The 21,373-nt window shown below is 43.7% G+C and overlaps 6 protein-coding genes and 2 non-coding genes across 13 annotated transcripts in view; 3 read left to right on the top strand and 5 right to left on the bottom strand.

Moving 5' to 3' along the window:
* Window positions 1–281: 281 nt before the first annotated feature.
* On the top strand, window positions 282–8,271 carry LOC131258552 (condensin complex subunit 1). Of its 4 annotated transcripts, none has more exons than XM_058259893.1 (7): window positions 282–493; window positions 566–1,019; window positions 1,102–1,825; window positions 1,908–2,306; window positions 2,383–4,620; window positions 5,614–5,998; window positions 7,927–8,271. In XM_058259893.1, the coding sequence occupies exons 1-7, from the start codon at window positions 379–381 to the stop codon at window positions 7,992–7,994; spliced, it is 4,383 nt and encodes a 1,460-aa protein (XP_058115876.1). In that variant the 5' UTR covers window positions 282–378; the 3' UTR covers window positions 7,995–8,271. The 4 variants fall into 4 exon arrangements, with proteins under 4 accessions (XP_058115876.1, XP_058115878.1, XP_058115877.1 ...); XM_058259895.1 differs by lacking the exon at window positions 7,927–8,271 and adding an exon at window positions 7,001–7,450; XM_058259894.1 differs by having other exon boundaries at window positions 283–493; window positions 5,614–5,989.
* On the top strand, window positions 4,756–4,837 carry Trnal-aag (transfer RNA leucine (anticodon AAG)). Its single transcript has one exon. It is a non-coding gene; the product is annotated as a tRNA-Leu (tRNA).
* Window positions 5,414–5,495, top strand: Trnal-aag (transfer RNA leucine (anticodon AAG)). Its single transcript has one exon. It is a non-coding gene; the product is annotated as a tRNA-Leu (tRNA).
* A 237-nt stretch (window positions 8,272–8,508) lies between the features above and the next one.
* Window positions 8,509–14,082, bottom strand: LOC131272254 (sorting nexin-12). Of its 2 annotated transcripts, XM_058273920.1 has the most exons (4): window positions 13,246–14,082; window positions 11,874–11,969; window positions 10,878–11,088; window positions 8,509–8,762 (listed from the first exon to the last, which is right to left on the bottom strand). In XM_058273920.1, exons 1-4 carry the CDS (start codon window positions 13,420–13,422, stop codon window positions 8,740–8,742), a joined length of 507 nt encoding a protein of 168 aa, XP_058129903.1. In that variant the 5' UTR covers window positions 13,423–14,082; the 3' UTR covers window positions 8,509–8,739. The 2 variants fall into 2 exon arrangements, with proteins under 2 accessions (XP_058129903.1, XP_058129905.1); XM_058273922.1 differs by lacking the exon at window positions 8,509–8,762 and having other exon boundaries at window positions 8,965–11,088.
* A 1,760-nt stretch (window positions 14,083–15,842) lies between these two features.
* LOC131272337 (uncharacterized) lies at window positions 15,843–17,420 on the bottom strand. Its single transcript, XM_058274042.1, has 2 exons — window positions 16,935–17,420; window positions 15,843–16,861 (listed from the first exon to the last, which is right to left on the bottom strand). The coding sequence occupies exons 1-2, from the start codon at window positions 17,232–17,234 to the stop codon at window positions 16,523–16,525; spliced, it is 639 nt and encodes a 212-aa protein (XP_058130025.1). The 5' UTR covers window positions 17,235–17,420; the 3' UTR covers window positions 15,843–16,522.
* A 244-nt stretch (window positions 17,421–17,664) lies between these two features.
* Window positions 17,665–18,659, bottom strand: LOC131272338 (uncharacterized). Its single transcript, XM_058274043.1, has 3 exons — window positions 18,452–18,659; window positions 18,211–18,379; window positions 17,665–18,112 (listed from the first exon to the last, which is right to left on the bottom strand). Exons 1-3 carry the CDS (start codon window positions 18,506–18,508, stop codon window positions 17,952–17,954), a joined length of 387 nt encoding a protein of 128 aa, XP_058130026.1. The 5' UTR covers window positions 18,509–18,659; the 3' UTR covers window positions 17,665–17,951.
* A 106-nt stretch (window positions 18,660–18,765) lies between these two features.
* LOC131272581 (uncharacterized) lies at window positions 18,766–19,814 on the bottom strand. The gene is made up of 4 exons (XM_058274385.1): window positions 19,733–19,814; window positions 19,441–19,643; window positions 19,179–19,353; window positions 18,766–19,101 (listed from the first exon to the last, which is right to left on the bottom strand). Exons 2-4 carry the CDS (start codon window positions 19,561–19,563, stop codon window positions 18,965–18,967), a joined length of 435 nt encoding a protein of 144 aa, XP_058130368.1. The 5' UTR covers window positions 19,564–19,643; window positions 19,733–19,814; the 3' UTR covers window positions 18,766–18,964.
* LOC131272578 (modifier of mdg4-like) overlaps window positions 19,766–21,373 on the bottom strand; it is a 48,769-nt gene continuing 47,161 nt past the window's right edge. The window contains exons 5-7 of one of the 2 annotated variants that reach the window (XM_058274368.1): window positions 20,199–20,401; window positions 19,961–20,135; window positions 19,766–19,876 (exon numbers count right to left, since the gene is read on the bottom strand). In XM_058274368.1, coding sequence (XP_058130351.1) covers window positions 19,791–19,876; window positions 19,961–20,135; window positions 20,199–20,401 — 464 coding nt within the window. In that variant the 3' untranslated portion in view covers window positions 19,766–19,790. Of the gene's footprint in view, window positions 19,877–19,960; window positions 20,136–20,198; window positions 20,402–20,540; window positions 20,723–20,812; window positions 20,982–21,065; window positions 21,191–21,373 lie in introns of those variants that run through there. The other variant, XM_058274369.1, reaches the window with a different exon arrangement.

The following is a 21,373-nucleotide window of genomic DNA, read 5'->3' as shown; positions in this document are numbered from 1 at the left end:
ACTATTTTAAATGAATACGATTTCTCTTCAGTCTTTATTTGCATTTCCAAATCATTTCAAATTGGTTAGTTTTGTTTTATTTCTATAAGATTAGATATTTAACTTGAAATTGTAGATCAAAGGTGATTTAAAGTTGGAAAATCGTGTTTTTCTAAGAAACATTTGAAATCATGTATCGATAGAACTACGTTGGCAACACTGCTTATCACACCAAGCCATGAATTTGTACCAAACGGCGGCTTGGCAGATCAGCCCATTATTTACCCATTGGATAGTGTTGCTTCCATTTTGAAGCTGCAAACAGAAACAGGAAATTAAACTCAAAAGAAACGTTGTCTATCGGTTCTAGTGTACTGCGCACGCAATCTAAGTGATGCGATGGAGTGGCAATTCGTAATACCTCAGGCACGCGCAGAGCTGCTGCGATCTGATAGGAATAACTACTGCGTCGGACGGGTGCTAAACGCCGCCGAGGTTCCAGATGCGTTGAAGGGTATGTTTAAACGGTTTGCCACGGGGTGGAGCGTGGCAGCTAATGTGCTAAGAGCGTGTGTTTTGATTGCAGCATCTCGAATTGGACTACAGGAAGGACCGTTCGGTATATTCGATCACTTCGATACGTTCTACTCAGTGATCGACGATGCGACACAACTGTCCGGTGCGCATCTGTTGCGCGCCTACGATCAGCTCTATGGCGCGATCGATAAGCTGGGCAAGATAATGGCAGAAACGCTTTCCCGCAAGGAGATCGAACAGGAAGATCGACTGGCACTGCTGAATGCGGTGAAAATGTTGGCATTTCTCATGAACGGAGTGGTGAAGGTGGTCGATGCACACGTTAATGCCGCCAACGAGAAGGTGATGGCGAAGAAAAGTAAAAAACAAACCAACAACGAACAGGTTGAGGCATTAGACTGGGATAACAAACGGTACCAGTGCATCCTGCAATTGTACAACCTGATGCAGCTTCCACTGGAGAAGCTATGGGATCCACCGGTTTGCGAGGAGTCGTTCGTGGAGTAAGCAAATTGCGCAATTTAGTGAGTGGTTTTATGATTTCTTATCCAATCCATTCGCTCTTTCATTTTCTCCTCGTAACAGTGTGGTTTGCGATATTTGCTACCGTACGCTGGAACAATCGTACGTTCGAAGTCGCAACACGGCCGACAGCGTCTTTCAGATACTCGGTACCGCGATTAAGCGCTTCAACCATTCGTTGTCGTTCCCGGTGCGCATCCTGCAAATCCTCGAACATTGTGAATCCGCCATCCCCTCGATCGCGGCTGGTGTTTTGCTTCTGTACGAAGAATTTGGCATTGCCACAGTATACCCAGTGATCATCAAGGAGATCATCGAGCGGCTTAGCATCGACGCGGCAGACAATCAGACCGCCCGCTTCTTCAGCCAGTTCCTGATCGAGCTGGGTACGTCGGCACCGAAGCTGATGATACCGCACCTTTCCACCCTGAGCGAGGAACTGCTCAATCTCGAATCGTACACACTGCGCAACTGCGTACTGCAGATAATGGGCGAAGCGATAATGAGCGAGCTGACGTCGGAGGATTTGACCGACGAGCTAAAGGAGACGCGCGACGAGTTTTTGGAAGACCTGCTCAACCACATGATGGACGTGTCGGCACACGTACGCTCGAAGGTGCTGCAAATCTGGCTCCAGCTGAAGGAACATAATGCTGTCCCGTTAGCCTGGATTCACAAGGTGCTCCAGGTGTCCGTGGAGCGCTTGGAGGATAAGGCGTTGCTCGTTCGCAAACAGGCGATTGGGTTGATAAAAGCTTTTCTCGAACACAATCCTTTTTCCGCTAAGGTGGGTTTGGGGAGCAGTCGAATATATGTCGATTACGGCACTCGTTGTTACCAATGCCATTTTTCGTTTATCGTTTTTACAGTTGTCGTTAGCTGAACTAAGAGCACAGTACGAGGAGGAGGATAAACAGCTGCAGGAACTTCGCACCAAATTGGTTGAGCAGGACACCAAAATGAAGGCCGTTGAGGAGGAATGGGAGGATATCGTGGTGCAAATGTATCCTTCGGTGACGGAACTGTTCGCCAAGGAACCAGAGGACATCGAAAGCGCAACGGATGACGATGTGAAACAGCTTTCCGAGCAGGTTGTGTCGCTGCTCAAGGAAGAGAAGTATCCGGAGTTAGTACGCCTCGTTCAAAGGGCCGACTTTGCTCTCGGCAATCGTGAGGAACGTCAAGAGATGACCTTCGAACACCAGTGCATGTACTACATAATGCTGCTGAAGAACTATTTCATTCACAACCACATGGATAACAAATTGGTAAGTTCGATTTTTTAGTGCTTCTACTGGCGATGGCCAATGTAACTGATGTTCGATTGTCCCATCTGTTTTGTAGAACGAAGAATTTCAAAAGAAGGAAAATTCTGTCAATTTCCTTCACGATTCCATTCGCTTTTCTGAGTTGATTTCCAACGCGGTCCCCAAGTTGCTGGAAATGCTCATGTCCAAGGCCCAGTCGGACGTGCACGGTGCGATAGACTTCTTCACGTCGGCCTACCTTTTCGGCATAAAGGGAACGGAGCAGGGCATGCAGCAGATGCTGTTTCTCGTCTGGTCGAACGATAAAGAGAAACGAGAAAATGTAACCGCCGCGTACAAACGGATCCTGTTCGAGACGAACCTGCAGGGCCGTGCGCACACCGTGAAGGTTGTGCGCAACCTGAGCCAGTTTCTGACGAATCTCACCTGCGGTCACTACACCGCCATGGAGGTGCTGGTGCAAGAATGGGTCGAAAACGGGGACATCGATGCGCAGATGATTCAGGTCCTGTTCGAAATCTACACGATGAAACTGGACCAGGTGACGGCGGAAGAGTCCCGCCAGGCGCTCCAGCTGCTGGTGATGGTTTCGGCCGCGAAACTCTCGGTCGTGACGGCCAACGTGAAGCTGCTGGAGACGATCGGGTTTGAAGAGCGGGGCCGCACCGATCCGCGCGTGTTCGTCGCCACCCTCGAGCTGCTGATGAACTCCGTCGCAATGCCGGCTAACACGTCGAAGCACTACAAACGCTACGAGCAGACGGCCCCGACCGTGCAGACGGTGATCGAAATCTTTGTGAAGCTGTTCTTTGCACGTGCGGTACAAAACTTTGACGACATCGGCACGAAGGTGTTCGATTTCATTTACAAGATGGTCAAATCGCCCGACCTGCTGTCGCAGTCTGTCATGGTGGCATTATTCGAGCGTCTGAAAAAATTGTCAGAAAGTGTCCAGCAGAACGCTGGCCCCGATGCTGATGAGCCGAGATGTTCGCAGGCCAGTCAAATTGTGGGTGCAACACAGGAACACGATTCGCGCGTTTCATCGACACAGCAGGGCGACACACAAAGCTCGAGTTCGGCGCAGATACTGCTGCGTATTCCGAACTTCTTAGCTTCACGGTTCATTTTCACCGTCGGTTACGTGGCCATGCGTGAAATGATTTACCTCGACATCGACGTGTACAGCAATATGAAATACCGGCAGGAGCTGAAGGATGAGTTGAAAAATCAGAAGAAGAAAAATGCAGCCCTTGCGGACAACACGACCAGGGTATCGATGGCCTCGGTGAACGGTAAACGAAAAACTGTCTCCCTCGATGTTTCCGCCAGCAATGCTCTGAAGCGCCTCTCCGGTTCGACGACTGGTGCGGCAGGCGGAGGAGCTGGACAAGAGCAGGTCGAACCAGAGGAGGAGCTTCTTAGTGGTGCGACGGCTGAGGATACGGTGGCGGAAGAGATTAATTACATTTGCGAGAACGAAATGCTCTACGGACGGAACAGTCTGCTGAATCGATTGATTCCGACGGTGCTGGAGGTGTGCAAGTTCCCCAACCGGTTTCGCGACGAGCTCCTGCAAAAGTCGGCCGTTCTGACGCTCATCCGCTTGATGGCGGTATCGTCGAAATTCTGCGAGGACAACATGCCATTCCTGATGAACATTTTCAAACACACCAAGTGCGCCAACATAAAGTGCAGCATTGTGATCGGATTGTCCGACTTTACGTTTCGCTTTCCGAACGTCATCGAACCGTGGACGAATCATATGTACTCCACGTTGCACGAGGAGGATGTCGAGCTGCGGCTGACGGCGGTCAAGATGATGTCGCATCTGATCCTGCACGAGATGATACGCGTGAAGGGTCAAATCTCCGAGCTGGCGCTGTGCATCGTCGACCCGGTGAAGGAGATCCGTACCATCACCGAGCAGTTCTTCAAGGAGATTGCTCACAAATCGAACATCCTGTACAACGTGCTACCGGATATCATATCGCGGCTTAGCGATCCGCAGCTTAAGCTGCAGGAGGAGAAGTACCATATCATAATGCGCTACATCATCGGGCTGATCAACAAGGATAAGCAGATTGAGAGCCTAGTAGAGAAGCTGTGCCTGCGGTTCCGTGTGACGAATGAGGTACGCCAGTGGCGTGATATTGCCTTCTGCCTATCACTGCTGTCGTACAATGAGAGGACGATAAAGAAGCTCAGCGAAAACGTAAGCTGCTTCAAGGATAAGGTTCAACATGACGAGATTTACCAGTCCTTCCGAACGATCATCAGCAACACGAATAAGCTGGCGAAGGCGGAACTGAAGGTAGGTGATCATTATTTGTTCTTTAAACAAAGTCACATAGAAGTATGAAAATGTATTGTCGATGCATCTCAAAATAGCTTCCAAGGAAAGGGATCTAGATTTAAATAGCGGTTTATGTTGTGGAGAGGGTAAGAAGGTAGCGTGGCCGAGCGGTCTAAGGCGCTGGTTTAAGGCACCAGTCTCCTCGGAGGCGTGGGTTCGAATCCCACCGCTGCCAAGTTGATTTTTTTTTCCATCGGGATGGCTTATCTCGATACGAACATTTTTTATTCATTGCTTCTAAATTATTCGTATTCTGAAAAAAGTTGGTTAACATTTTTTTAAAAGACTAATTAATTGCCACTAATTCAAAGTTGTGTTATTCCGATTCATCTATATCAGTAATGCATAAAGAACAAAATAGTAAATCTCAAAAATGTGAAGAGAGGCCGACGATTTTTTTTTATCCACGCCAATGAAAGAATCATGAAGATTCTTGCATATTCATGAGGGTTTCGAAAGATTAATATCAAAACATTTTAGCGTGTCCAAAAATAATTTGACTCAGAAAGTGCTGTCTAATGTATGTGTTAAATTCAAATTAGTATGGGTACAGATTTGTATTAATAGTTTCAACAGTATTTTACGGCAAAAATTGCTATCTTTTACCATTGTCAATTGGTATGTTAAGATAAATGCTGGAACTACTTAGCCTGTGCTTATGTTTACGTGTTTTGTGGGTATGTTGACTACAACCCTGACTGGCTGGAAGGGGAAAAAACCTGTGTGTATATGAACCGCAGAACTTCGAGCAGGTAGCGTGGCCGAGCGGTCTAAGGCGCTGGTTTAAGGCACCAGTCTCCTCGGAGGCGTGGGTTCGAATCCCACCGCTGCCAAAGGTGAAATATTTTTGCATGCATCAGATCGAGCTTGTTGTTTTTGTTACTCTTATTTTGTAATACATATTATTTAATACGTGTTTCTCATATTTACTTTGTTTTCATTTTTTTTCAGAGCGTTGTCGCGGAATTTGAAGCTCGATTGAAAGAATGTCTGGAGGTACGTGACCGAAACGCGGGAGTTGTCGGTGAGAACGCGGGATCGAGTGACGACGATGGCGACGGCGAAGTGGCTTCTACATCCTCGAGCTTCTCCCGGGGCAGTAAACGTCAGAATACGTCGCGAGCAGTGAAACCGAGCCAGAAGGGAAAAGCGGCAACTGCTGGTCGCGGAGGAAAGGCACGTGGCGCCGCAAGGAAGCAGGCGGTGTCGTCGGACGAGACGAGCGACAGCGAGGAGGAAAATCTACCGCCAGTCGCCAGCTCCCGTGCGGCAGCCCGGGCACGCATAAACAAGAAGATTACGAAGGTCGTCGAAAGTGACCACTCAGGTAACACACGTATGTCCTCCCGTCGGTTAGCCAAAGTAGATTAGAGCAGAGTTAGGGGTCCTAAGGAATAGGCTTAAGCTTCCATACGGTCTCCAACACGCACGCGCACTGCACTCTACACCTGATTGAATGTGCCAAAAGAAAAGCGCCTCAATTAACAATTAACTCTAGGACTTGATCCTAACGCCACCTTGATCACAAGCGTTCGCGTGTGTGTGTGTGTATTTTGAGCGATCGTGCTTGTAGTGGGGTTTAACCTCTTCTATTGCTCTCTTGAATCGTGAGTTAGACCTTGCATTGAGCCATCGTTGTTCAGATATGTTAGACTATTATCGGAACCTTAGCCATACTAGAGAGCTAAGCGTAATACTAGCATTCCAAAATGTGGTACAATGTAAACATGTAGCTGTAGCCTGGTATCGTATGATCGACGACGTCGAACGGAGGAGGTGTGTTTAAATAGCACAATCATTAGGTAATAGAAGATAAAGGAAGGATTTTTATAAATCGAAAATAGAACTTCTCGTATGTCCTGTCCCATATCCCTACTTGGTACTGTCCTGTCGTGTGTTCTTTTGCACTTTGCTAATTTGCACCACCACCATTTGGGCGAACGGTTTGTCTCTCTATCCTGGGCAATGGTTTCATTTACATTCTATCATTTAAAAAGCGGATTTTACGTGTATGCTTGACTGTGTGTGGTCAGAATACCGCCATTCCGCCAAGGGACCACCATATTTCTAGTAACCGACGTGTCGTATCAACATATTAATATTTTTGGTGAGAATATAAACATCCAATATACTCAATCTATGAATCATATGAATGTAAGCAACTCTCACATTATTTATAACGATGTATAACTAAAAACCGAGAACACCACAACTCGTGCTCTGCTTTGAGAGCTTGTGCGTCGTGTGTATGAGTATGTGTACGTGTGTGTGTGTGTGTATTTGCACTATTGGTTTTCCTCTTTCTATTTCCCTTTCTTCAACTTTACTTTCATTCTAGACATCGAGCCCGACACTAGACGTAAAAAGAGGCACACGCTCGCGGAAAACTAAATAGGAAAATGGCCACTAAAAACACAACTCCTCCTTACTTTGTGCTGCAAAACTACTGCTGCTGCCGCCTGCTACTAATAATAGGCTACTTATTTTTCCAAAACGATCTACAATAACGGCCCAATCGGAAGCACAACCGTGTTACGATCGATCGTTGCATACTCATGCTCTTCTAAACTTGTGTGCTAGAACAAAATCATCCGAGCAAGCTAGCCGTTTTCTCTTTTACATTATGTTCTAACGGATGCTATAAGACTTTACAATTGTACATTTAACTGTTTCCGCGAGTGTTTGTGTGTTAGCCCTTTTGTGTGTGTGTGTGTATTATGTAACAGATGTTTATAACAAATAATTAGTCGATAAGAAATATAGGAAAATATATAGTTATTCTTAAGTGCACAAATCACTGAGCAAATCACTGACAATTCTAATCAGATTCACAAATGGTTTGGGGGTAAGGTGTTTTCCATGGGCAGCGCCATTTATTTTCGCGATCGGGATTCGTTCGTTTATGTGCTTTCCACCCGTGTTTTATGTGCTATGTAACTAAAAATAAGGAGTAGGTTTTCACCACTAAGGTAGTTCTATTCTTTCCAGAAATATTCCGTTGAAAGGTCCATCTTTTTAAAGTAGACTGAATCCTTTCACTTACTACTGCTCGTACATTATTGAGAGGTTTTAGTACTAGCAGCGTTGATTTTAGAGTAAAATTATGGACCAGAAGATTTTATTTATTTATCTCTCGATAGGAAGCGAAGAACCCTCTTAGACATGATTTGTTGGGATAATCCTGAACCGAATAATCCGAATAATTTTGGGTTTCCCAATTTGCTTTTATTGTGTTCTATATTTTATCTGTTTGTTTAATTCTAGATGATGATGATGATGATAACAGTGGCGGTGTGGAAATTCCGCCAAAGAAAGGCAAATCCAAACGGTAGAATCGACCTCCGCTGCTATCTGCTTACTTGAGTCGCCTGGGATGCCACCCCTGACGATGGTTGATGGAAGGTTTGCTGTTGTGACAGAGCTGGTTCCCTGTACCCTCTTCCTTTTCCCGTTGACCTCGCAGCTACATTTGTACACTACTACTGTTGTTATATTGCGTACCGTGCCCCCTAGTGTTAATAATTTATTGTACGAAAACGGGTGAGTTCTACCCTGGGTGGGGTAGAGTGTTACATGTGGCAGGTGTGTACAGAAATATACTTCAGATATCTTACCAATTGCGAAAGAATTCCAGGTTCAAGTTCCAGTTTCCATTTTTCCACGAACAAAAACGAAGCCACCACAAGCTAGGAGAAAAATGTATCCGAACATCGGTTTTCGACGCCCTGAATGTCGTTCTCTTCTAACAAGATGATTAATTTCTTCAACCAATCCTTTTGGTACAAACACACACTGCATTTTCGAAACAACCCTCACAAATCGAACCAGACGAGATGCATGTACGTAATCAAAGAATGCTTTTTATTATTATTCCAACAAATTTTATCCACCAATAGTTTCTGATTCCTTTTTTTCTGTATTCACCCTCTTCCGACCCGGTTTTTGTCTGTCGTTTCTCGCTCCTTCTTTCTGCCTTCGCTGCTCCGGGCTGAGAGCTCTCTGTCCTGGCGGGTGTGGGGCGCAGGAGGAGCGGAGATCTTGGCTTGGCTGCTGGTCGGAGGAGCATCTTCAACTTATTCATTTGTCCACCGGGAGGATTCCTGAGAATGGAAGGGGAGGGAGTGGGTGGTACACACGTTATGTTGACTCTCATCTCATGTTGTATCGGGCGCTTCGTCCACAACCATCTCGTCTTCCGTTCCTCCAGCTCCCCGCTCCCACTGCGCCTTCCCACTCACACCTAGCTCACTTACGCATAATCTTTACTATGTGTCCTTGGTAGGTAGCCCGATATCTACACTGCTCTGATCCCCAAAATTGTTTGAAAATAAAGATGGAAAACCTTTCCGCGGTGAAAATGGGCAAACGGTCCGAAAACAAAGTGTGTGCATGATCATGATGAATGAGTAGCAATCATAGCAATCGCATATCTAGTAACCTACCTAGAGATGAGCCGATCCAGAAAACAGGAGTGATCTGTTGCAATGACAGTTAGTTTGTATTTTTTGTTTTTCGTTTTATTTTTCATTTACGCTTTTGTTCTTTTAACCTCTCCTCAGGCCCCGTAGTATTTCACATTATTGCTAATAACAGAATTATGTCCTCGAACAGCTCGTTCCCCGCAAAACGATTCCTTTTCTTCATAAACAAATTAAAAAAAAGACTTAAAAAACACACAGGGAACACCCCACCCCCTTTTCCGCTATTTTCCACCAAAACACGGCTCTTCCAACGCCGAGGGGGGAGGGGGGAGGGAGGATGATGGTTCTAGAGAATAAACTAAATATCACCTGACACACAGATCTCGCTTGATTTACTACCTCGCCTTGTTGCTAAGGAGATAGAGCCTGTGAAAACTTTGATGTTTCAAGAAAAGGACTTTTTTTTCTATTCCACACCCATCCATCTTTCATTCATTCTTCTATCTTTTGCTTTTGTTTTTTTTCTCTCTTCTTTTTTTAAATGATTGTTTTTACCTTTCCTTCCGTTCACTTTTAACTGAACTACTTTTCCAAAGTAACGACGAGAAGATTGTTACATTTTACACATCGATGGGAATTCCTTTCCAATTATAGGATGAGCAAAACAAAAGATACAAATTGGGAAAGAGAGACAAACAGGGAGCCGCTGGAACGACTGGGAAAATATCTTCCTACCAATTCCTTCCACTTTTTTTTATCAATCGTTCTAGATTCTGGTGACAGTTCTTTTTTATATTTTTTTTTTTTACTATTAATCGAAGGAGTTGTTCTTACTTTATTTACTTGTAATGTTATGATACACTGACTTTTCCGTTATCTTCAACCCAGTTTACATTCGATATTTTTGAATGCGGTTAGGGGCGTTTTATTTCCTCAAACCTCTACTGCTCCTTCCGTTTATCTATCGTAAAAGGGGAAGTAATTTCGTTATGTGTCGCCTTTGTTGCCACCCACTCCTCCCTCTGCTCCGCTATTACACGTTCTTCATTTGCATTTGCCGAATTTTATTCGCCAGTTTCAATTCGTATGTCGATCCTAACTATTCGTTTGTATGTTTGTTTGTTTGTTTGTTTGTTTTTATGACTGTCTATTTTGGGGACTGTTTCACACTAACAATGTTCAGTACGATAACGTACGTTTTCAGACTCTAGTTGAACGGCCCTTTTATTCTTGTGAGAAGGATGTTTCAATATTAGAAAACCACTAAAGGAAATTTGATGAAAAAATTCGGAGCATTAATTATTGGCTGATTGTGTGTGATTTATCATAATTTTACTTGCGGGGGGGTGAAATACACCGAAATTTTTTTTTGAAAAAAAAGAGAGAATGATTTTTCTCAAGGAACGGGATATTTTTTTCTGGTTGTATCCTGGGCCGTGAAAATTATTAATATTCTAGCAAAAGTTCGTCTCTATTTCATGGCCTACATTTTCCCGGAGGAAAAATCCTTTCACCGGTTCCTTCCTATCGTCGACCTGAATATTGATTCGTTCTTCGTTCACATGCTGCTGCTCAACCTTCAACCAATGAATCCGTCCTTTAAAGGTTACGAAGCGCCATTTCGCGCCCCAAGCGATCCGTTTTTGCTAACCTTCCCTAGCTCGCTTTTTCTGCTCTTCTGCCTGTTTTCTCCTGTCCACCCTGAGACGCGCGCGGGATGGGCGTGTGGAGACGTGTGTGTGTGTGTGGGTGTGTGTTATCAGTTTTCCCGGTTTTACGTGTTGCGTATCTTACCGGGCACATAGTTCTTATCGATGGCCGGCTCCTGCAGGAACATATGCAAACACCGCTCGTTCTGCGCTAGCGGGTGGCCGGCGATTTTGTTGATGAACTGTTCGAGCCCTTTTCGTCGTTCCTCGATGAAGTTCTCGTCAAAAATGCCATCGTCGCCGCGGAACGGCATCTGGCGCTTCCAGGCCTTACCCGGTAGCGGGGGAACCACGATCTACAAGACAAGGAAAATTGAGAGGGTTTTTCGTTATTCGATATTGTTGTTTAAGGCAACATTTATAATACGATCACAGCGAGAAGTATAACAAAATTTATATTTTTGTATTCGTAAAGGTATTTGTACCTTGATGAGAATGAGGAAAAATCATTATTGAAGCATTGTTTCAGGAAAGGAGCAGTAAATAAATGTTCGTGAGACTATGCCAGGTTATCAACGAAACAGCAACATTTCGTAACATTTGGTGATAAACTGTTATTTGTGTTTTTTTAACCTTTTTTCAAAGCTAAGAGCAAATTTATTTAACCGTTGTGTGCTCTTTTGACTGACTGGAAGCATTGTTCTAAAATATTGAGTTGCAATGTAATTTATTTGATGGCTTTATTGTAGACAACAAACGTTTAAAAGGTTGCCTCTAGCTATTGAGAATCTAGTTATCCCGTTATCTATTATGCTTCCGTGTCCCGCACTTGCAGTTTTCCGGTAAAGTAAGATGATGCTCTACCATTCGCCCGCTTAAAGCCATCCTACGCCCATCCGTTAGCACTTCGAATTAACACATAGATATGGCTATTTCTTTTTTTTCTAAGAAATTGCAAGCCACTGGAGACAAAGTAATGAATGCACCTCGGTCGTACCGGACGGCCTCCCAATGTCGATCGTTTGCTCTTACTTCAAGCTGCCGCAGGGTGGCGCATGGTGTGGAAGGACGAGGGAGACTTACCGGTTTGTGATGGAAAGAAGAAATTTAAACGAAACAAAAAAAAAAGCCAACAACTTACCTTACTGTCGCGCTCCAGTTCGTTCCTGAGCCATTCGAAATCGCTGTACCGTCGGCGGACGCTCGATTCTTTCACTTTGAACACCGGAAGGTTTGTCTGCAATCAAGGGGCGGAGGGGAGAAAATGAAACTTTAAACTAACTAAATCAAATGGCACACATGGATTTTTTTTTTTGAAAACAAACATAAAATTGCAGCAGGGTATTATCATTGACTGTAATAGCGGCGCATCTTTGTCAGCCACAGGGACCAAGATTGGTTATTGCGCCTGTAATTGGATCAATATCCTTCAGGGGTTCTTTGCCATTATCAGCCTGCAACGTGCGACACATACGGTCGTAAGTAGGTTGCGAAACCGCCCAGGCGCTTGCATATATAAGAATGTTTACGCAGATTGAGGATCGGTTTGTGTAACATAGGGGAGAGTTTAGGAATGTTAAACCGCTAAGGCTTATTGCATAAAATAGAAGTACAAGTACCCTTACAAAGTAGTGTTGTAACTAAATAATCAACACATGGTTCATTTGTTAATTTTCAAATATGATTTAAGCTTTTCATTTAATGTAAACAACTCAAAACGATGTGCAACATGTGGTTTTCCATAAAAAGAAAAAATAATCTTCTTTCGTACAAATGGCTTTGTGCTGTCACAACACAACAACCACCAACGGAAACACAATGAATGGACAGGGGGCGCAATGCGGGACAGGCTTATCGATGATTCAGGGGGTGTTCAGATGACAACGAGATAGGCGCCTCATTCCTCCGGTGAATCACGTTTCGCGATCACAGCCTACTCTTTCACTAGTGGTACATCCATCCATAATTTCCCTATTGTTGTGCCATATTTTTTGGGTCCCCATTAGACTATGGAAGATTTTTCTAGAACTCTTGCCTCCTCCGCAACCAGGCTCCCTTGAGGCTGATGAAGGCAGAAATAGCAGTAACGTAAACAAAGCGGGAAGCTAAACGGGCGTTGTATCCGTCCCAACCCGGCTGCATTCCAGCGTCTCGACGCTTGCGAAGATGGCGGGGATATGTGGCGGTGGGGAGGAGCCATTTTATGTGGCGCTTATCGGGCCCATTCTTCCCGCACCACCATGGTGGTGGTGCATGTATCCGTGACTGGAGCGTAAATCGCGTCCCTTGCGTGCATCTGCGCCCACCCCATACCATCCATGTTGGTCGAGAGTGAAAATGGGCACATGAGCACACTTTTCAGCCCCTCGGGCGACGATGGCGTGCATATTGAAAAATTAGAAGAAACAAGGAAACCAACAACACGCCCACTACGATGAGGATGTTGGGCTTGCTGCAAAGATACTTGTCATCCGGTTCCAGCGAACGACAGCTTCACAACACCATCTACTCACCCGCATTCGCACTTCGTAATCGGTGTAGCGCTTCTTTCCGGCCGCGATTGTGGTCATCGGGTTAACGACGTCAATCTCCAGGAAGTTGGCCGGAATTGCGTACGCATCGTCGAGGGTCTGTTTCTTCACGTTCAGTCGTCGGGTCGCGTCGGCCGTGTTGTCGGATTCTGCCATCATGATGTTGAAGGTGGTATCGCCAAGAATTACCGAGATAAACACTGCTAAATTCTATGCTTGCACAAATGTACGTGTTGCTCTAAGGAACGGAACACGCGAAGGGCGTAGGACCGATAACGCGTCGCACAGTTTGGATGTTCGGGATAATCACGGTTTTAACTTCTTGTCACTGACCCACGGCGATGGTTCTGTCTATTCCAAAAAGACTGCCGCTTATCACACCGGGCAGGGGAAACGGAATTATCAGAACGTTTTTATTTTTCAGTTCTTTCTATGCACACCGAACGATGAACCGAAAGAAAACAACATACACACGTACACGGTGGTGTCCCTTTCTTTGTCACTCTAGTGGGAGCTGCTGACTCGACTCGATAATGCGGCCACAACCTACAATCTCACATAATTGATTGTTCTGCTGGTTGTGTCCATCGGATCCTACCAAGTGTTACTACTTCCGTTCCCCTCTGGTGACGCGCGTAACTAATTCGATTATTACGTCGAGGGTCCCGGTCTCCGGTCGGGGCGAGCGGAGCGACGACGGAAGGAAATCCGCAGAAGAAAAACTCTCTGTACTCGACGGATTTTGTGTTAACTACCGATCTTCGTCGTTGCTAGCGCCCGCTTTACTTGGGCTCGGTGTTTATGTCCCGTCCACTACACTGGAATGCCAATCGTGCGATCTTTTGCAGGACCTGACCTTTTTGAGCGTTGAGCAAGGTGTATAAATTAGAAGGTGAAGTCGTCCAGTGTAAAATGACATTTCATGACTTGACATAACACTTCTGGGGTACAAGGTGTATAAATTAGAAGGTGAAGTCGTCTAATGTAAAATGACATTTCATGACTTGACATAACACTTCTGGGGTATTCATATGGGTTTTGAGGGGGGGTATCGGAAAAGGATTAGGCTTTTGACATAACTCTTCTCAAATATGGCACCCCTTCCAAAGCGACATAAAGTCACCTTCTATATTTATACACCTTGGCAGGACCTGACCTTTTTGAGCGTTGAGGAAAGAAAGCTGCAACTCGAAACTAGTGTTGACAGAATTGATATCGGAAGACTAGAAGATTCGATCCCATCTGACAGATCTAAAGATTTGATTCGGGATTCGAATCAGATTTGAATTGATTCAGACTTGATCTGAATCTATTTGATTTTGATGTCCAAATAGCGGTAGCGCCGGTTAGAAAATCGGCCCATGAGCCCCGGGCTCACCACCTCGACGGCGTGGGTTCGAATCCCAACCGAGACCGGACCCTCCCCTGTACGAGAGGACTGACTATCCACGTACAACAGGGAAACAAGTCTCGTAAGCCCTTAACGGGCAGGCATGACCAAGAGGTCGTTACGCCAAGAAGAAGATGTTCAAGTTCATGAAACTATTTTTAACTAATAAATAAAATAGAACGTCGATTGTCTGATCTGTTCTGCCATTAGATTTTACCCACGGATTGACAATGATTCAGACCAGGACCTGATTTCAATTTTTACCTGATTGATAAAAGGGTAAATGAGGTCCGGGCCTAGATCCTCGTCTTCCTACTACCCGGTTGACAGAAATTGACATTTTTGCTGGTACTATGTAGTTCCAGCAAGAGTCCCAGCAATCTGCCATGGAAAAACTTGCTGGTACTACATGACAGCAGCAAAAAATTTGAATTTTTGTCAACCGGGTAATTTACACTTGCAACTGAAGCTATGCAAAGCGCAACACATACATTCTTTTTGAATATTTGAACGCTAACGGTTCACTTAAAAAAACATAACGGTTTCAACGAAAAAATAAATACGAAAAAATATCGAAGAAGGGTGGTTAATTTTGGACCAATAAGGGTATATTCATAACTTAAACTGAATTACTAAACCTTAAGAAATGAACCTTTCAATACATATAGGTAGACCATAGCCTAAGCGTTTTCGATAGGCGTTACCTAGGCGTTACACAACGCAGTGTCACGCCCGGTGAAAAAAGTGTTTCAAATGAGAAGTCAGGCAGTTGATTTTAATTTTCCCTTATTACTTGAAATTCGCCGGAACTAGCTTGTAGCAAGGATGATTATGCTCGCCACCGCTTACGCTACGTACGATGGAATACTCGGTGCTTAACTTTGCAGAACAATTGCTCCACTTGGTCCGTCGTTTGGCACACTCCCAGTAGCGCATTCGACCACGTTGTCTGTTGAGTTTATAAACATGGCCCAAGTAAACAACCGTTTGCGTGCCGTTACTGCTGATGTGGAATTTCGGTTGCTGGTGCTGCCTATCTTGTTGAGCTGAAAAATAATTGAGGTAGAAGGAAGTAGTTGAGTATGTTTTCGTTAATCTCATAAATCGCAATCACACAAAATCCTTCTCCATGCAATGCAATTTCCAAATTGCGTCCAACAAATAAAATAGACATCTCTCTTCAGTTCGCAGTCATATATTGTGCGCCTTAATTATCGTCGATTTCAAAATCAATTGAATTCTTTAACATTCATTTTGGACTCGAGCAAAATTCACCAGAAAACAGTAAGATTACTTTTCAAACACACTTTTGGTTTCTTTTGTCCGCAACTATATTAACATCGCATCGAACGTGGCCGTGGCTTCCGAAACGACAGGAAATTCTTTTTTGTTTTCAGATCATTGTCATCACATATCATTTTTTTGTTATTATACAATTCATACGAATTATTTCGGGGTTTCCTTACGTACTTCCTTACAATGATAAGACTCGATATAAACTGGCACATTCGACGAAATGCAAAACCCCCTTGAAAGCGTTCCGCACGATGTTTCGAACACGATGTGAATCAGCTTCGCGGTAAATGTTTTGTTTAGTATGCAATGAAATCACAATAAATATGTATTAATAGTACGGAGTATATGATCGCTTACAGCGCCCCAGAATCAGGGAACGTGTGCTATGACTAGAGATAAAAAAATGAGACTTCAGCGAGCGAGGAATTACACCTAACCTAGCGACGAACCTCGTTCTAGCGTTCGTAGCACACACATTCAACTCGCTGCACGCTAAATTCTACTTTGGCACCTACTTAGTAATCTCGTGTTTGGCCGAAAGGGTAGAGCAACCCCTAATCCCATGTTCCCACTTTAATGTTTTATCAACTGCTGCTTCTTCACAAACAACGCATGGCACCGAAGCTTTCGTTTGAGGAATTTCTCAATCCCTTCGTTAATTTCTTCCCGGCTACAAGTGGCAAACCGGAGCTGTCGCGCCCGATGCAATAAACTGATCACACCCAGTAAGTTTCGAAATGGGTGCTGCTCGCCACTACTCCGGGACATCGGGGACCGAGGCATGAAGCCATACCAGCTGTACCGGAGAATGACCGTGTAATCGACGGCATGTTCCAACAGCAAGCGCATATGACACGTTACATTGTCCAGCGTGTTACCCTCATCCCGAATGACGGAATGTAGCATTTGTGCCTACGGAGAGAATGAAAAGAACCCGGTGAATTAAATACTCTTCGATGATCACAGGTCCCCCCTCTGGACTTACGCATTTTTCCGTGAATGAAGGATTGCCCAAGAGCAACGTATCGAATTCGTTCAGCTCGAGCACCGACCCGATTGGGAACGGTTTCTCGAGCAGGTTGCGCTGACTTACGCTACTGGTGGACATTTGAAACAGTTCCGCAATGTCCACCTTTCGCTTCCGGCCCACCACTTTCCTCGAGGGGCCGGTAGTCGGTTTCTTTACGGCGCTGGCGATGTCCTCCATCAGGTGCTGCTCGGACAGGAACGCAAACTCTCCAAAGTCCGTGCTGTCCTCTTCGATCTTGATGGCTGGTTCCATCATGTTGAAAATGGACACTGCGCGGAAAACGCAAGAGAGTGGTTAGACACAGCGATACACTATAGTCTGAATGTTATTGTCAAAATATTCGGAAACCAACAAAGGCATTACAGTTAGCTACGGTACTTTAAGGCTAAAGTTTATCGCTTCAGATAGACTGAGATTTATTTATGAAAGTTCTTCGTTAATTCTAGCTTCCCGAAATGGTGCTTACAACTCTGAAGCTCTGTATATGAAAGTTACTCTCTGGAATCCTACTATGAGCTTAAAATTCGATGATTTTGTAGAAAAAGATTTGCCCTTATATTCTCTGGCGTTTTTATCTGTAAAAAGGAAGAAACAATGTTCGATTAATAACTTATATTTCTTACTAAAAATCGGTTGAAAAGTTGTAATTTGTGTCAAATAAATACATTTTTGTTTGTATACTCACCATTACAAACTAACAGCATGCAACATTTTGAAATTTCATTTCAACCTTCGCTCCTTCGCAATAGAGAAAAAATATATCTTAAAATTAGCTTTTGATTTTGAATTAAGTAGAAAATTGACCATGGCAAAATTGCACTCATGTGTGTGAGTATGTAGAAAAAAAAGTTTTGTTTGCGTCCATAAGACAGGATATAACTTTCTTACAAAAGACACATTAGTTAGATAAGGCAAAGGATTCTTTAAATCATCAATTTCACATCAGTGAAAATTCTTAATAGCACTTCTCGCTTATTTGCTCGTGCTATCTCCATTCGCCGTAGACATTTTGCGACGTTCACGTCGGTTTTTAGAGTACTTTCGATTTCTCTTCCTTCCATTGATATACTTTATGACCATCGTCAGTTGATCACGCAAAGTTTCAGAATTAATACCGTACTCCGACCACGCATCTGGTAGAAAGAATAAAGAAAAAAAAAAGTTTTAGTAGATTGCATGTTCGGGATGGTCGGTTGGTCATTGGACTCCGCGGCTGCAGTCATATGCTCACCGGTCATGCACTCAGTAAAAATCTCGTACTCTTGCATGGCTTTCCGCTTCGGTCCACGCGCGCATAAGCCGGAAAAGTTGTACCCATACATCGCACTGTCGCTGAAAATGTTGCCAAACTTCGACAACAGACTCGCATTGGGAGACATTTGCTCTCGAAGGAAGGCCACCTGGTAAAAAAACCGCCGACAAAGAAACTTGTCAAAATTAGAACCAAGAGGAAAACGGAGAAATCCACTCACATATTCGTCTCGTGCTCCGTCGTATTCCTTGACCATCGATTCCAGCACCTCTACCATTTCCTCACTTTCGATAGGAAAATTGATCCCACAGGACGAGATGAGTCCGAAGCATCCATTTGGTGAATGTTGAATACTATGTTTCACCGGTTCTCCTTCATGATGGCGTAGCTCCGGTTGTGAAGATAGTTGGAGGGAAAGGGATTGACTTTCGTCGTCTAAAAAAAGAATGAAAGATGCATAGAGAATTGTTAATCAAGGAATTTTGAAGGTTGAATTAAATTCCCAATGAAAGTCCAAACAAAAAAAAAAAAAGATTTAAAATATTGTTATTTTATTTTGCCTTCTTTGAATTCACATATGAAGAAAATTTCAAAACCATGTTTTACAGTTACTGTGTTTTATAAAACAAAAAAAAAACGGAAACCACAAACCATTCCACGCAATGTGAATAGTAATGTAGTTGATTTTTTTCATCCTACTCTATTCCTTAACATTCCATGATCGGTGCAGTGCCTAAAATCTGTCGGTATTGCAGTGTTTCCGTTGCTTTTCACGCATCCTCAGCATACGTTTGCGGTTCCCGCACAGTGCAATCGCACCACGAATTGCGCGCATCCGAGCACCGGGAGGCAAAATGTTGTTCCATGCATCTAATAATCAAAGAGAAGAGAAGTAAAATACACTATTATCAGCAAATGGTACAACATGTGAAACCCGTCTGCTTTACCGTCGATGCAATCGGTGAAAATCATGTAATCTTTCATCGCGTTCTTTTTGGACCGCGTGTAATTGCAGTGGCCGGTGTAGTTGTAATCGTCTAGCGATTTGTCGGTAAACAGCTTCAGCAGGGCGAGCGATGGTTTTCGAGGGTTTTCCCGTATGCATTGTTGCAGCAGTTGTTTCTAAAACAACAAACAATAATACATATAATATCCGCAAATTGAACGAACCGCTAGTGTTCATCTCTTCGCTCGTTTAGTGACCCTTACGTATTTATTTCTTGCACTTTCCGAGTTCTGAATGACGTCTTCAAGCATTTCGATATCGGCCCCGGTTTCCAGTGGAAACTTAAGGACGAACTTTTGCGTGCCCTTTGAAAGCTCCAAGGACATGGAACGCTTAAATGATCTTGTTGCTTGAATTTTGCGTCCCTGTAAATATGGTGTAAATCGTAAGAAAGGTGTTTTTACATCTGAAAAGATGAAGGGAAAAAAAACCGAATTAGTAATGATTTGTAGATGACAGAAAACGACAATAACGATAAAAAAGTGAACACATTACAATGAAAAAGATTTTTTCCAATAAACCATCACATATTAATGAGGCGGGTTTCAATGCTTTATTTGTTATTTTTCATTAGCACTAATTTGCGTTTCAGTTCCCGTTCAATAATGTTCTTTGTTATGCCGTAACGCTTCCATGCATCTGAAAACAGAAAAGATGTTTGTTATTGCTATATCGTAGAATGAAATATAACAACTTTAAGTTGTAAAAACACATGCAACCTACCACGCATACAAGAAGTGAAAATATGGAATCTTCCGATGATCTTGACTCGATCATTTCTCGTGTTCCATTCCTGGTTCCATTCGAAGTTTATTAGAGCTTCGTTTTGAAAGCACAACGACAAACATTTCGACACGTTCATTTTCGATTCGTGCATTTGTGTGGCAAGAAATCGAACCTGTAATAGAATCAAAAAGATGTTAAACATCCTGCTGAAACTTACCCAGCACTTAATACCTACGTACTGATTCCGAACGTTTCTATTCATGACGACGGTGTGTTCCAAACGGATCACCTCCTGTTCGGTCCCTAGTGGAAAGTTGAAACCCGGCACCTGGCCGAGTTGCCGTCGTTGCCGTAACACCGTGCCACGATTGAGGGTTCGATCAAGCTCCAAGAGTTCCTGTTTCAATTTGCCGAGATCTTTAGCCCGTTTCGGTAAGTCTGTGGAGAGTGAAGGAAATGGTTCGTTATTGATCGTACGCTTGGTGAAGGATTAAGCGAGACCACATTTGGCAACCTTCGGAGAGCTTAAGATAATTGAGGATAAAGCACTGCATTCCAAGCTTGTCAGTTTTATTTTTTCTAGTGAAAAATTTCACTTCGTCGATTTTGGAATAAGCTGGCGTAACATGTTCTGGATCGTCTTCGAGCGCTGTTGGCGCTTGTATATGCTTTGCTTACGATGCTCGAGGGCTGCATCTAACGCTAGCTGCTGTTCATATAGTAAATTTCCCTTCGTTAATCCGTGCGACTGCCAGGCCTCTGAACGGACGTAATTAAATAAAAGAAGACAAACAGATACACAATTATTTTACATGTTGTATAAATGAATGTGCGATCAGTAATCATTACCTATCATGCATATGGTGAAAATATCATAGTCAGTCATTAGCTTCTTTCCCGCGTCAGCAGCTTCTTGCTTAATCAAGCAGTAGTTGTACAATGATAAATGGCTAAACAGGTGTTCGAAGCATTTCGAAACACCTTTATCTGGAGACTTCTTCGATGCGAGAAAGTTAATCTAAAAATATTCAAAAGTATTATCGTGTATGAAAGGGATCGATTGATTTCCACGACCTAGTCTAAACCATCTAACAATACTTACATACTGGGCACGCACGGTGGTATCGGTTTGAACAGCAAACTCTAGTCGTTCGATATCCTCCGGGCATGAGAGCGGAAAACGAAATCCGACAACTTCATTCTGGCTGCAATCCGGAACTATGGTATCTATGGGATAGGACGAAAGTTAAAAAAAAACTCAAAATAAATCAGACTATTATGAAAGAAAAACAACCGTGAACGTGAAAAACATAGGATAAAAAATACGCTGAAAAATATGTTTGTTCGAAAAGCAATACATTGAAGAAAATTTCAAGCAATTTCCCATTTCGATACGCTAAACAAGTAGTG

The sequence above is a fragment of the Anopheles coustani genome, chromosome 3 (assembly GCF_943734705.1).
Source record: "Anopheles coustani chromosome 3, idAnoCousDA_361_x.2, whole genome shotgun sequence".
In the NCBI taxonomy this organism is placed as follows: Eukaryota; Metazoa; Arthropoda; class Insecta; order Diptera; family Culicidae; genus Anopheles; species Anopheles coustani.
This window is presented reverse-complemented; position numbering and strand designations above follow the sequence as displayed.

What these genes read in the sequence shown, in the direction of transcription:
- LOC131258552 (XM_058259893.1), top strand. Translation starts at nt 379, where the DNA reads ATGGAGTGGCAATTCGTAATACCTCAGGCACGCGCAGAGCTGCTGCGA. An exon ending in TGGCGAAGGCGGAACTGAAG is followed by an intron (nt 4,621 to 5,613) that starts GTAGGTGATCAT and finishes ATTTTTTTTCAG; the next exon opens with AGCGTTGTCGCGGAATTTGA. An exon ending in TGACCACTCAGGTAACACAC is followed by an intron (nt 5,999 to 7,926) that starts GTATGTCCTCCC and finishes GTTTAATTCTAG; the next exon opens with ATGATGATGATGATGATAAC.
- LOC131272254 (XM_058273920.1), bottom strand. Translation starts at nt 13,422, where the DNA reads ATGATGGCAGAATCCGACAACACGGCCGACGCGACCCGACGACTGAAC. An exon ending in ATTACGAAGTGCGAATGCGG is followed by an intron (nt 11,970 to 13,245) that starts GTGAGTAGATGG and finishes CCTTGATTGCAG; the next exon opens with ACAAACCTTCCGGTGTTCAA. An exon ending in CGATAAGAACTATGTGCCCG is followed by an intron (nt 8,763 to 10,877) that starts GTAAGATACGCA and finishes TTCCATTCTCAG; the next exon opens with GAATCCTCCCGGTGGACAAA.
- LOC131272337 (XM_058274042.1), bottom strand. Translation starts at nt 17,234, where the DNA reads ATGATGGAACCAGCCATCAAGATCGAAGAGGACAGCACGGACTTTGGA. An exon ending in CTTCATTCACGGAAAAATGC is followed by an intron (nt 16,862 to 16,934) that starts GTAAGTCCAGAG and finishes TTCTCTCCGTAG; the next exon opens with GCACAAATGCTACATTCCGT.
- LOC131272338 (XM_058274043.1), bottom strand. Translation starts at nt 18,508, where the DNA reads ATGGTAGAGGTGCTGGAATCGATGGTCAAGGAATACGACGGAGCACGA. An exon ending in ACGGAGCACGAGACGAATAT is followed by an intron (nt 18,380 to 18,451) that starts GTGAGTGGATTT and finishes TTTTTTTACCAG; the next exon opens with GTGGCCTTCCTTCGAGAGCA. An exon ending in TTTTACTGAGTGCATGACCG is followed by an intron (nt 18,113 to 18,210) that starts GTGAGCATATGA and finishes TCTTTCTACCAG; the next exon opens with ATGCGTGGTCGGAGTACGGT.
- LOC131272581 (XM_058274385.1), bottom strand. Translation starts at nt 19,563, where the DNA reads ATGTCCTTGGAGCTTTCAAAGGGCACGCAAAAGTTCGTCCTTAAGTTT. An exon ending in AAAGTGCAAGAAATAAATAC is followed by an intron (nt 19,354 to 19,440) that starts GTAAGGGTCACT and finishes TTGTTGTTTTAG; the next exon opens with AAACAACTGCTGCAACAATG. An exon ending in TTTCACCGATTGCATCGACG is followed by an intron (nt 19,102 to 19,178) that starts GTAAAGCAGACG and finishes TTTGATTATTAG; the next exon opens with ATGCATGGAACAACATTTTG.